Consider the following 13,640-nt stretch of genomic DNA (forward strand, 5'->3'; position numbering starts at 1 on the left):
ATTATAAGTTGACCTGGCTGGTTAAATGATCAAGAAAAATAAAATCAGCCAGCAAAATAATGTTCTGGAATAAGAATTTGATTTTCGATCCTATCCATTGTTTAACAGTAACATTTTTATGTTGAGATAAAACCAGGTGGAAACAGTACCTTGTTGAGGGCCTCCTTGCTGTAGTGTCGTATCCCCTCCTCATACTCAAACCACCAGTCGTCGCCTTAGAGAGAGGAATAATTTCCAAAGTGTCCATTTGTTTATCGCTTGTTCATCTATTAAACAAGTAGTTTTCCTTTAACACAATCATTTACAGCACAAAACAGGCTCTCAACCAGCCAGCACGCTGGTCGTAAACATTTGTACTAAATCTAAATGTTTATTTGAAAGCAAATCTTAACACAATGTGAAACACAGCCTGAAAAAAAGGGCCCCGTTTCAGAGGCACACTGCCCCACGTGTGCTCTGCCCTCCTGCTTGTTCTAGCACTTACCTTTGACAGAGCAGGACACGAGCACACATGTTGCCACGGCGATCCAAAGCCACTCCATAGTAGTGCGTATGGGCCAGTCAATGGGACACCCCTACAGACTGCACAATGTGATGCTCAGTTTTTACAGCACTGTCACGTAGTCTCACCCACCCTCTAAAGCTGAGTGACAAGCTGCGGGTCCAGTAACAGCCTTTCTGACTGTTCAGTCAACGTCAGCAGCACAACACCTCATCTCATGGTTGGCTTTTACGGCCCATTGGGCTACAATCACTCACTGTACTGATAGCCACATCTCTTCATGTTTCATGTATTGCAAGGAGTTTGACCTACAAATACCTGTTGATATTGACACTTTAACAAAAAGGAAAAAATTCTCAAGTCAAATTGACATTAACAACCATTAAATATCCATATATCATTTATTCATTTCTTTATAAACTTGTATTTGCGATGGTAAAAATGCAGTCTTCGATAATCTTCACCAGTGTTTCAGTTTGGAGAGTTATGTGGGTATCAATACATGAACGTCAATACCATTCAAACAGTTTGGAATCATTTCTTATTGTCCAGCAAATAACATTTTACTGTCCTTTTTGACTTCATACACGTCATGCAGATGTTTTGGCAGGTAAATTCTGGATAACAACAAGCACACACTGCGGAACTGAACAAATGGACTTTAACAGCATGTACGTTTCTGATCTAGTTTGGAGAAATACTGTATGGCCTAACCATGGCTTCATTTGTTTCCCATTTCAGGCTCAGATTTAGGTCCATCTGAGCTGAACAGCGTAGGCAGCGCGCAAGGCTGCAACTTGGACTTTGCTGAGGGGGTGGAAATTCTCACAACAGCTGAAGTTGGGTAACCAAAAGAAAAAAAAAAAAAAGGTTCCTTCCTCTAATGTAGAAACAATCCAACAATCCAGAGTTTGAGGCACTGCTACCTTTAAGGCTGGTCCAATTTCTGCCTCAGCTAACACAAGGCTTAATGAACTAAAGAAAAAAGGCAGGGGGGACTATTACGCTACCTTCCAAAAATCAACAAATCAAAGCATGTTGATGGAGAGATCACCCCAATGTACAGCACACCTTCACTACTGTTTCTCTGGTTCTTTCACTAGGCTGTATACATCTGCTTTTTTCACATTTGCTTTTTAGAATGAATTTTGAAAACAGCTGTGCACTCTGCTTTTACTCTTGAGAGTGAAAGACGTCTGTATGAATTTTAAACAGGATCTGCATCAGGGATTTTGGTGACAGCTGAGTTTTGACTTCCGCAGCTTCTCAATCTCTCTAGATGTCTGCCACGTTGAAAACATGAAACATCAACCTGTGTGCTTAAAATTAAATAATTTATCAAACAAGCATCCAGACCAGCTTTTCTATGGATCACCACTTGACATATTTCTTGTTCTTAAACTGATGACATAACATGGCTTTAGTACATTTTAGCACTGTCACTAATGCTGAATGAACAAAAACTCTTTCTCTGTGAATCGCAGTAATGCAAAAGGTACTGACTTGACAACATGTCAATTAAACATATAACTAATGAATGCAAAATTGCAATGTGAAAATTAATGCAAAACTTGTTCACTCACTGGGTGTATGAAAAAAGTCAGCAAAACATGCAAAAACATGACTTCTTTTAGCAACTAGACCGGGGCTAGCAAATAAAATGATCTTAGTTCACAATTTCCTGATTTTTTTTCTAAATACTGCGCAAAATTAGGACATAAGCACTTCAACTGAGTGTAATTTTCTCAAAAAAAAGGACGTGAGAAGAAACTAATGCACATATCAGATTCCAACTATGTTGACCAAAATGTCTTTGATCTGGCACCTGCAAGACTATTTCCATGGTGAGGACACGGGTGCTTCTGGCAGTATCCTGAGTCACAGACTAACGAGTCCCAAGTCTGTGTTATCCTCTCAGCCCTCTGTTCTGTCCATAAACACCTTCACTGTCTTGCTCTAAGGACCAGCATATTTTAAATGGAGAAAGGGAGTTGTGAGACTGAGCAGTTCAGCAGCCAGCTTAGTCTCTCTTTATGTGGAGGGGAGCAGGCAGAGTGGGAGCGGTGCCTAAACTAGCAGGTTTTCAGCTAGTGAGCACTAGCTGCCCCCTGCAGTGGGTTGGCGCAGCCTCTGTCTGTCTATTCCTGCCCTCACTCCGTCTGGCTTGCTCTCACTGCTGTTCCTCTTCCTCCTGGGCCGGCTCCTGGGCTTCTGTTTCACCCTGACCCTGGGTCTCAGCCTGGGCTTGTGGCTGTTCCTGAGGTGGTCTAGGGGGGGGTACCGGGGCAGGGGCAGGCGGACGAGGTGGCACTATGATTTGGTGTTGGCGTTGTCGATAGGCGATGACTGTGCCTAAGAGCAGGGCGATGACGGTCATAAGGTAGAGGTCCCACTCTGGGCCCAGAAGCTGGTCCAGGTCCACCTGAGAAACCAGCTCCTTCAACTGAGAGGAGCCACAACCAAATGGGGAGAGAATGAAGGACAAAGACACATCTGATTAATTTCAGTTCCTTCAAATGAAGAAGCTTTTAACTGGTCTGAATTATAGTTCTGAGTCTTTATTTCAAAGCCAAATTGACACTGATCCAGCTAGAGAATTTAGGAAGGAGGAAACACTTACATTAAGATCCTGCATATACTGTAGCGTGTAAATCAGGCCCAGCTTGCACAGGGCCAGGAAAACTGGGACCTGGGCATCAGGACTGGCTTCAGCGGCCATGTCGTAGAATCGCTTGGCTAAATGGATGTCCTGCAGAAAACAAATGGAACATTTCAGAATTACACATCTGTCTGCCCATCATTAAATTTGAGATCTACATTTACTATACTCTGCATTTATAAAGCAACGTGACGTGTAGTGTAAATAAATGTAAAGTTAAGAGTCACCAGTGAAACTCTATGCTTACCTGTTTGATACCCAGGCCTTTCTCATGCATGTAACCCAGGTTGAACATGGCCTGGGCGCTGTGCTGCTGCTCTGATGCCAGTCGGTAGTGGATGACAGCTGTCTCATAGTCCACATCTGTCCCGTAGCCATAGAAGTGATAGTCCCCTAGTTTTATCCTTGCCACAGTGTAACCTGGGAAAGACAATAATAGTAATAGTAATAATAGACTGTCTTCTCTCCCAGGGTAAGGTTTCCTTTATGTAAATCAATCACAGATGGAGAAAGAAGAGAGGCTAAGTGCTAAAAGTAAATCCAGCACAGATGTAAAAGGGAGGAGCAACAGAGTGTGTATGGACTCACCTTGTGCTGCAGCTCTTGTCCAGTGGAGCAAAGCACGTGGGTATGTCTCATTCTCACTGAAGATCTTCGCCCCTTCTGTTTGTTACATTACAAACAAAGACCAAAAAGTAAAAAATGTGCATAAGACACAGAGGCATTCTTTGCCACATTTGTTTCACTAAAATCAATTTTGCTATTGTTTAACAAGAAGCTAACCAACTGTGATTAAACTAAAGGCGAAGACTAACTTTTGGTTCATTTGAAGAGAATAAGCGTAAACATTATTTATAGAACATATTTGTTGTTAGATCATCAACTGGCCACACAGCAGAACAGGGAGCTAGACACACACACAGGTAACTGTTTTCACGGGGTCAGAGGGTTTGCTAGAAGTGATGCTAAGGCTACAAATAGGTTTTTGTTAAATAAACTGTTTTATGGCATTTGAACCTGATTTGCTTTTCATTTAAACACACTTCCTTTCCTTCCTGCCATGATGCTAAAATCATTGTTTCTCTTACTCTGGTCCAGAATGAAGGCCACGTTGCTTTGGGCCACCTCGTAGCCCTGCTCAGCCAGCAGCAGATACTGCACCAGCGCAGCATCTGTCTCTCCCTCCTTAAAGCTGCCGTAGGCCGTCATCAGACGCTCCGACCAGCGACCGCGCTCACACACGTTCTTGAAAAGCTGCAGCAAAGATATAGGCACACAGTGTGACACACCAGACAGTCACACACAACTATGTCATTGTAGCTGTTTCTGAGGTTTGTGATTTGTAAATTGTATCACTTTCCATCTTGCAATACCATACATGAGTGTAAAGGACGACCACTAGAAGACTAGAATGAATGATCACTGTTCAACTCAAATGAGGAGCTACATAACTGGCAGCATATAGGCTTCAATGGATGAATAACTGCTGAATCACAGCACAGATGCTCTCAGTCCCTCCTTGTTTCAACATAACAAAGAGAATGGAGCAGCGACAGCAGGGTGGCTCACCTCCACAGCAGTGTGGCAGGAGCGCATCACACCAGTACCGGTGGCGTGCATCTGAGCCAAGTTGTAGAAGGCCAGGATGTGGCCTGACTGTGAGGCCAAGTTGAAGAACTTGAGTGCCTGTTTATAATCACGCTTCACACCAATGCCATCTGGGGAACAAGAGGAAGAAGAGAGAGAGAGAGCGAGAGAGAGAGAGAAAAACAATCAATTACATGAAAGAGAAAAGAAGTATTGTAGTCACCAGAAATAAAAACAATGTGGGAGAGTAAAATTATTCAAATCTTTAGATATAAACACGTATACTCATTCACACTAAGCCCTCAACACTCACTGTAATACATGGTGCCCAGCTGGAGTTGTCCGTCCACCCAGCCCTGCTCTGCTGCCTTCTGGAAGTATTTCAGTGCCAGCTCATAGTTCTGAAGACACAAACACACAACTTTCAAACGGCTGCTCTCATTTCAGCATCAGCCATACAAAGCGAAAGCCTCATAAACTAAACTACTGAGATTCAAATTTTTACCTACATCTATTGTCAGTGCCAAAAACTGTAGCTGTCAGCTTAGCAAAAGAAAACCAGCTGAAAACTAAAATGAGTCACGCTGGGTTTCTTATGTTAATGTACAGATAATATCAAAATGATTATAACATGTAAAAAAGGTTCCTTACCACTGTGACACCTCTTCCATACAGATAGGCCATGCCCAGGCCGCTTTGTCCCACTGGATTACCCTGAGTGAAGAAAAGGAGCGTGTCAACGCAAATACTGACGGTGAGTGACAGCCGAATAACACCTGTCACCTGTGCAGTAACAGACACCTGCTCCTCTCCAGAGAGCTGTTTTCTTTCAAAGCGTAACTGCAGTAATGCTAAATACATAAAGACATCATCCTACAGCTTCATTCTTACCAAGTCTGAAGCTTTCTTGAAGTACTGCAGGGCTGTCTCGTTATTCTGAGGGAGAAACTCACTGCCCTCTGAGTACATCTGAGGGACAGAAGGAGTCACAGCAATGAAAAACTTGATGTAACGCCTCAAATACAAGTGCACTGTGCCGCCCACTGTTAAAACACCAATGCCAAATTATTGGCCTTATTTATTTTGGATTGAATTTAGATTATCCTGCTGCTCTCCAACTATCTGACTGATTCTCCCAAGTTCTCACACTGTAAAGGCTACATATTTATAATGTTTGCAAACACAGAAGTGAAACAGACGGGTAAAAAGAAATCTAGGCTCATTAAAAATATATTTGAATATTATCAAATAGATATTTTGACAGAAAAGGACAATGTACAGCAAGCTGGTCAGTGTAAGACAAAAAAGAAAGGTGTATTCAGTGAAATTGCAGAATTAACAGACAAATACATTCAACCTCATCTCACCCACCTTGCCAAGAAAAGCCATAGCGTGTGTATTGCCTGCATTTGCAGCCTGGGTGAAGTAGTCATACGCCCTCTGTTGGAGAGTGAACATCAGAAATACATTTACTGCTGCAAAAACAACCCCAAGAATAATTCAAAGCGATTTTTAAGAAATGTTACCTGGTGATTTTGTTCAACTCCACGTCCTCCATGCAGGTGAAGCTGACCCAGTCCCACCTGAAATGGGAAAAAATGGCCTAGTTAACTTTGTGGCACAATAAAAAATGTAAAAACTATCACCTTTTAGATGGACTAGTTTACAATCAAAAACAATTACCATTAATACTGAAAATACTTATTTAAATTATGTAATCGTAATAGTTAACAAATTACACAGATATGTCCATGCATAGAAAAAAGTGTTTAATATTTTTAATTCTTACATAATGCCGTGAGCACTGACTGACCATGAAAATCTGTCTTTAAACTAAGACATATGTCAGCTGTCACAAAAGGCAGCATGATGAGGTCTGTTTGACCTGGAAAGCACACACTTGTTTGCCACTTTTGTAGCCGTTATCCTTCTTACACTTTCTCTATTGAAATTCTACAAAATTGTGGAATAATATATTTTTTTTAATCCTTTTTTTCTCCCTGGAGAATCCAATTTGGGTATATTTATTAAAATCAAAATGTGGCATCATCACCCCATAATATCAGGGTATAAATAAATGTTAATTAAGAAAATTTAGCTGCTTGTTGTATTGAACAAAGGACAATGACAACCATCTTACCTGAGCTTGTACATCTCCTTTCTCAGCTAGAAACTGGTAGTACTGGATCAGGTCCTCCTCCAACATCCCGCTGGTAGAGCCCGGGTTCTCCACCTCATCCAGAAGCCTGATCCTCTGGACAGCTGAGCCCCCTGTCAGGGACACATCACTGGCCACTGGAACAGATGAGAGCAAAAGTGGAGACTTTTAATGAGGTTATGTGTCCAAAAGAATCGAAGTATTACACCAGAATATTGCATTAAAAAGTTTGTAAGTGCAGCAAATTCTTACCCTGATTTGCCACGAGCCTGTAGTGTGTTAGTGCTGACTCACAGCTCTGAGGAACACCCACACCTCCCCAGTATCTGTATCCCTAGTAAGACAAGAGGAAAAGGCATTTTAATACCTTATAAATAGAGTGATTCTGTAACTGATTCTCTGATAGACCAGTGGACTCACCAGAATCATATGAGCAACCAAGTTTCCACCAAGTGCACCAAAGGTGTAGTAAACCAAGGCCTGAAAAACAAAAGATGTAGAGAATATGTGAACAAGTGTTAGAAGAAGTCTCCAAAGGAGAAAGAAATTGTAAGACATAACTTAAGTCAAACAGAATGAAAACGCACCTTAGCTTGACTCGAGTTAACTCCAAGTCCTGCAGCATACAGAAAGCCAAGGGCCTGTGGAGAAACAAAGTACAATCTCACCTATTTAATTATTTGAGCACAAACGCAATCTGCATTTTTAATAAAGATGTCAGGTCAAAATGCAACTCAACATCTTTCTCAATTTAAATATTAAAATTTTGAATGGGAAATCTACCATCTGAGCTTTGGGTGAGCCCTCCATGGCAAGCCTCTCAAACATTTCCTTGGCCTTGGTGACATTCTGGTTCATGTAATCTCCAAACAGCATGGCGTAGGCCACCTTCTCCATGGCTTTCTGGTGACCCTTCTCTGCAACTTTGAGCAGCTTTTCATATAATCTGAGAGAGCAGTTGGATAAGCAGAGATAACTTAGGTGAAGTGGAAGTGAAGAATAATGTGTACATAACAAACAGTACTGTGACATCTAAAGCAAATAAGGAAGCTGACCCAAGTCACATGGTAATAAAGCACACATGAAATAGATGTAGCCATCCCAAAACTACATTTACAATCTGATCAAATAGTGTCTGTTAGGTAAACAAGAAGCTTTTGGCTACATACGATGACTGTTCGGACACAAACGTTACGATAATAACGCATAATAAAAAGATGTGCCAAGTATTGAAATATAATATAACTCATATTGGACATACTAGGAAATCGTTAACAGTTGAAGCCTCTAAGACATACTTGAATTCAATGTGCATTTCTTGCATATCTTGTTTGTCACTGTCAAGCAAGACCATCTTAAAACCTATTAGGACACTGCACAAACACGCCCTTAAAGTCCTGGACAGGAACTTACGACAGTACCTCCACTGCAATATACTTCTTAAATATAAGATGTTGAGCTTTGACAACTTAATTGTGTATTCAGACGTCCATTTATTGCATAAGATTATTCATAATGGTGCTCCTCCACCGAGTGGAGAAGCAAATGGTCAAGGTCTGCTTCAAGGGGAGACTGCAGTGTCCCTAAATGAGGCTCCGCCTTTGCACAATCTGCTTTTCATCCAAAGCTATTAAAGAATGGAATAAGATCCCCATGAATCTGAAAGCCTGCACAGGTTTTCATATTTTCTCTCACAAGATCTTACAGAATTTATTTAACATTCTAATGACCTGTTTTTATAACCTCGGATATACAGTATGTATATTATATTTTAATATCTATATTCTGTATTGTGTTTGTTCCAATTAAGTGCGTTATTGTTTGTGTGGTTATGAATTGGATGTTGGCTTATTTGTAGTTGTGATATTAGATTTTGCTCTGTGTTTTATCGTTTCCTTCACTTGACCAGGGACTTAAGATGGAAATTAGCTAGTCTTTAGATTAATGTATTTTGCACATGATCCCTGATATAAATTTAATAAAAAAAACAAACAAAAATATTTTTCTCAGCTTGTGTGAGCTTACTGGTCTTACAGCAGTCCTGGTGGTTGAAATAAAACTAGAGTAAAGATCTGCCTTTGTCCGAGCGGTTTGCTCTATCTTACTGCCTCATCCTCACTTTGATCGTGTCTCTGTGATGAAACAGTAATTTATTTTTCATCTTTTTCAGGTTTAGGGATTAAGCTAATTATCAAGTCTGGGGAAGAACTGGGAAGTAAACATTTGCAGATAAAAATACATTTTATATTTGTATTTTCTTTTTTTTTTCCAATTCTTGTCATAACACCATTTGTTATCAACAAACCTAAATGCTTCTTACAACAGTGCAAATGTCTTCAAGCCAAGGGAATAAATCAAAAGGAAGAAACTCACTCTTTCTTCTGTGTCCTCCTGGTGGTGGCATTGAGCATACCCAGGACAGTCTGATACTGCTCCTCAGCCTCCTCCGCCTGCAGTCTCTGCTGTGCCTGCTCCTCCGCTAATGGAAAGAGAGGAGAAGCCAGTAAGAACAAACAGATGAAATAATGGCTTTCAAAACTTTGGCAGCCATGGGGGCAATAACAATTGTGAAAATGAAACCATGATGTGCTCTCATACCGGTTTCCATTATCAGTTTCAGTAGCTGTTGACGGTTTTATTTGGCTAGACAAATAATTAACATTAAACTAAATCTATAACAATACATCTATATTTGTTGGCTTTGTGTGACAAAAAGGCCTGCAATACTTAAATGTTCAGCCAACCATTTTAGCAAATGCAATACTGTTTAAGGCAGCTGGATGACTGCATTTTAACGACAAAACACAACACATCATTAAAGTCAAGGCGCTAAATTGAAGACTTACTCTCACAGAAACCCCACTTTTTCTCCTGGTCATAGTCATAGGTTGTTGCGCACCAAAGTCGTCCATCCCCCCGTCCATCAGTGGTACAGTCTGAGTACTCCCTTCCCTGGAAGAGGAATGGGAAGATGCAGGGTTCCCCATGGGCTGTACCTCCATTCACCACAGGAACTGTATAAAAAAAGCACAATATTATTATAATGATAATAAATGAAAATAATAGTGTAAAAATACCTGGCTGTAATATATTAACATATAGAAAATGTGTCACTATGTTAATAAGTTACCAAGTCTCTCTTTCTTCTACAAGTCTTCATATTAAAACATTTAAAAAAAATGAATTTCAATTAATTTCGGTAAATTTAGATCTTTATATTATGATCAATACTACAATCGTGCAAGATAACTGTAGGAGAATAGTTAACAATCCCCAAGTAAAATGATGCAACTGACTGCAAGAGAAGTCACAGGTGCAAGGCGCTGTTGATTTCTCGTGGGGTTTAACCGTTTAGCCAATCTGGCATTGCCCTGAAACCACACACGCCTTTGCTCAGAGTCAGCAATACTAAAAACAGGTTAATGTGTCAAGACTCAACTAAACTTAGAAAGAAAAAAAAAAAAAAAACAGGGTAGTCTTCATTCTCAAAAACAGATGACATTAAGATTAAGACTCAGGAATCAATAAACCTACTGACAGCCTATCACTGCTACAGACCAGTAACATTAGCCAGAGATGCTTATAAAAGAGCTTACATGTTATCATAGGGTCACACAAAAGGTCCTTGAAATATGCCACTAAAAACACTTAACACGCTGAGGAGAATCTTAAGGTGTTATGGTTCAGTAACTGGTATGTAACATTAAAACAAAAATGAAATCACAAAGATCAGCTGTTAAGTTTGTACGTGCAAATTCCAAGCCTCGACTTCACACAGGTATGACCAGGTATAACCACAGTTATGCACAGTGGTTCATCAAACCCTTGTTAAGCACAGCTATTAACCCTTACAGTGTCAACTGAAATGAAAACAACTGAAATGATCTGCTGTCATAATCGTGACACAGTATAAGCAGAGGTAATATGGCATGGCCAGAGAAAGTTTTCTAGAGTAAAGTCTCAAAGGCATCGCACTGCTCCATCAATCAAAATGTCTTTAAGCTGGACAGGTAAAAACACTGTACTCAAAAGTCAGCCTGTGAACACTGACAGAAGAAATGCCAGTTTACAATCTCAGTCTCACACAGACATCTGGAGCTAGACATCTACATAAGCTAAAAAAACAAAACAAACCATGGCCAGAAAGAGTGTATGTTCAGTCATTAAAACAGAGAGGTACAAAAACTCAATTTATAACATTCAATTAATAAAAATCAACAATAAGACAGGGACTGTGTGTGCATGCTCAAAGTTAACAGGCGACACAATTCTTATGCCGTAGTTCTTTTGCCAGGCTGCACTACAAGCGTTCCTTACAGCTAACTATTTGAGTACAAATTTTTGTCTTTACCCTCTTTAGGTTTCTCCTCAATAGGAGGAGGCTGTTCAGGCAGGTCCTCCTTCATCTCTCCCTCCAGTCCATCTCCAGGTGACTGTTTCTCCTCCTCTGGCTGAGAGACTTCATGACCAGAGTTCACACCTGCTGCAATTACTGATGCTAGATGGACGTCTTCTTCATCATCTGGGTCATGGTAAGACTGCAAAGATAAACAAAGGTTATTGTAAGAGAACAGCTTAAATGAAGTGATCATATTGCATATTAACAGATTGAATACAGTACATAAAGTAAAAACTATGGATTTGTAATAAGATTATTTGTAAACTTAACTGTGATTTCTATCTCCCAAAAACTTGCAACACTGCTATCTGCTCACTCTAAAATGTCTGATTTACTGAATTAGAAAAAGTTAAACACAACAGCAACATGTTGATTCCCTCTTACCTGTTAAACAGCCAATTTGGGCTGAAAACACTTTTCCTACAGTTTTTTTTTTTTAGCCTGGACAAGATGGATCTTTGTTCTTTCACACAAATAGTTTATGGTTAACAATGCCTGTCTGCCAATAACTTGGATAGGATTAAATAAATCCATACTATCAACATCATAATATCAACATATCATAAACCTCTGGAATAACACACAAGGCAAGGCAGGTGCCAGGTGTCAGGTGCAACCCATAAGAGACATTGGGTGGTAGATGCCACTAGCCGTTTCTATGGAGGTCTATTTTGTTATTCATTTGAACTTATAAATTCTAAATCAAGTCAGTCATCCTCAGGGTTTGATATGCTAACTGGAAGACCAACATCAAATAGCTATGACGTACCTTCAGCTCTGGTCGGTCATTCCCTTGTTGCTCTTCATCTGAAAAGTATTAATATTGCAGCAATAAAGACACTGTTATCTTGAGATGGGCGAAGCTGTTCTCAGAACTTAAACAGCTGCTTGCAATAGTATTACAAACGTAACGTTATAGCAACTTCTGTCTGCGCAGATATTAGCCAGTATTACCGCATAAATGAGGTACTTACCAGATGTTATTCCTTTAATGACGACTATCAGGAGAATGGTCATAAAATAAACTGTTCTCGTCGTCTTCAAACACCTCTTGAAGCCCATTGCTGTTGTTGACAAGCTAACAATCTGCTAGCTGTAGTTGCTGCTATTTCTATCACCAAACATTCAGGTACAGTTGAGTCCCACTATGATAAGTAGCATAAATAAATACACACACGAACGCAGACTCCGGTCAAAACGGAACCTAGTTCTCTCTGGATACCACCTTGATTAATTTTAGCTGCTGTAGCTGTCAAACAAGCTAAAAAATTCCAATGCAAAGCTAAGCTAGCAGTGTAGTAACTGGCTGAAAAGACGTCCAGCTAAAAAGCTAGTGCCACAAAAGACCAACCACACGGCGCAATATTTGCAAGTGACCCAACTCTTCGGTCTAAAAGTTAGCTGCCGAGTACTTCTTGGGGCTAGAAAAACGTAGGAGCAAAAAGCTTTTAGCGTTTAGTTTATATTAACCAGATACTACTTAGCTACCCATGTTAAGCCCTTACTACTGATCGACACTTCCTATTCTCGACATTCGACCAATCAAAACGCGTTTCGTATGACTGTAGCCAATGAGCGTGGGCCAAAGACGCGTAAGCGAATCAGGTGCGTACACAATTATGTTTCTAGTCGATGGGCTTGTCCACGACACCAGAACACGTTATGAAAATGCAAGGATAATCATATGTAAGGTAGCGCTGGTTGCTTTTCTTGCATATTATTATTTACACCGTACGCATAGTAAATACGAATGTTGGAAGTAAAAAAAAATATATATATACATACCAAAAATGGTGTGTGATATCCAATGAATTATGCAATGCCTTACTCTGTGGTACTGTCACTTTTTTTCATGCCTCCAAAACATTACTGCACAAACATGTTATGGAGGGATTTGAAGAGCCTCAAGAAAATAAACAGCTCCAGAGTGATCAGTGGTTGTTATACTCTCAGGCGAATGTGAAGTTGTATGTATGTATGTATGTATGTATGTATGTATGTATGTATGTATGTGATCGTATTGTGACAACTAGGAAACTGATGTCTCTGGTCATGTCATTTTTTGCCACTTGTTTTATGTGTTTCACGCGGTTTCCTTTGGGTTCTGTCTTGTTTTTGTGTTATGTGAAATCACCAATCCAAATTCAAATTAACAATTTTGAAATGGAAATAAAGGATTGAATCCTGAAACTTTGATTGTGAGATTACTGTTACTATATTCAAGGACGGATTTATAAAGTTGTAACCAGTTGGCTTTAAATGGGGGATAAATCATTTATTAGGTCTTTATTTGGAATTACTAGTAAGGAAGAAACTTTTACTCCTTTTACAAGCT

The 13,640-nt window shown here is 40.0% G+C and overlaps 1 protein-coding gene across 1 annotated transcript; it reads right to left on the reverse strand.

The window, feature by feature from the left end:
- Nucleotides 1–884: 884 nt before the first annotated feature.
- sel1l (SEL1L adaptor subunit of ERAD E3 ubiquitin ligase) lies at nucleotides 885–12,820 on the reverse strand. The gene is made up of 21 exons (XM_056405824.1): nucleotides 12,280–12,820; nucleotides 12,075–12,112; nucleotides 11,258–11,444; nucleotides 9,753–9,920; nucleotides 9,280–9,385; nucleotides 7,690–7,852; nucleotides 7,494–7,547; nucleotides 7,327–7,386; nucleotides 7,159–7,240; nucleotides 6,889–7,043; nucleotides 6,275–6,331; nucleotides 6,120–6,188; nucleotides 5,640–5,717; nucleotides 5,400–5,462; nucleotides 5,062–5,149; nucleotides 4,731–4,879; nucleotides 4,250–4,415; nucleotides 3,750–3,824; nucleotides 3,409–3,581; nucleotides 3,123–3,251; nucleotides 885–2,945 (listed from the first exon to the last, which is right to left on the reverse strand). The coding sequence occupies exons 1-21, from the start codon at nucleotides 12,365–12,367 to the stop codon at nucleotides 2,673–2,675; spliced, it is 2,421 nt and encodes an 806-aa protein (XP_056261799.1). The 5' UTR covers nucleotides 12,368–12,820; the 3' UTR covers nucleotides 885–2,672.
- Nucleotides 12,821–13,640: the final 820 nt, after the last annotated feature.

This window comes from Seriola aureovittata, chromosome 19 (assembly GCF_021018895.1).
Source record: "Seriola aureovittata isolate HTS-2021-v1 ecotype China chromosome 19, ASM2101889v1, whole genome shotgun sequence".
Classification (NCBI taxonomy): Eukaryota; Metazoa; Chordata; class Actinopteri; order Carangiformes; family Carangidae; genus Seriola; species Seriola aureovittata.

Coding starts and splice junctions, on each gene's coding strand:
- sel1l (XM_056405824.1), bottom strand. CDS start 12,367: ATGGGCTTCAAGAGGTGTTTGAAGACGACGAGAACAGTTTATTTTATG. Junction 6,332..6,888: donor AAGGAGATGTACAAGCTCAG/GTAAGATGGTTG, acceptor TTCCCATTTCAG/GTGGGACTGGGTCAGCTTCA. Junction 3,582..3,749: donor GACAAGAGCTGCAGCACAAG/GTGAGTCCATAC, acceptor TGTCTTTCCCAG/GTTACACTGTGGCAAGGATA.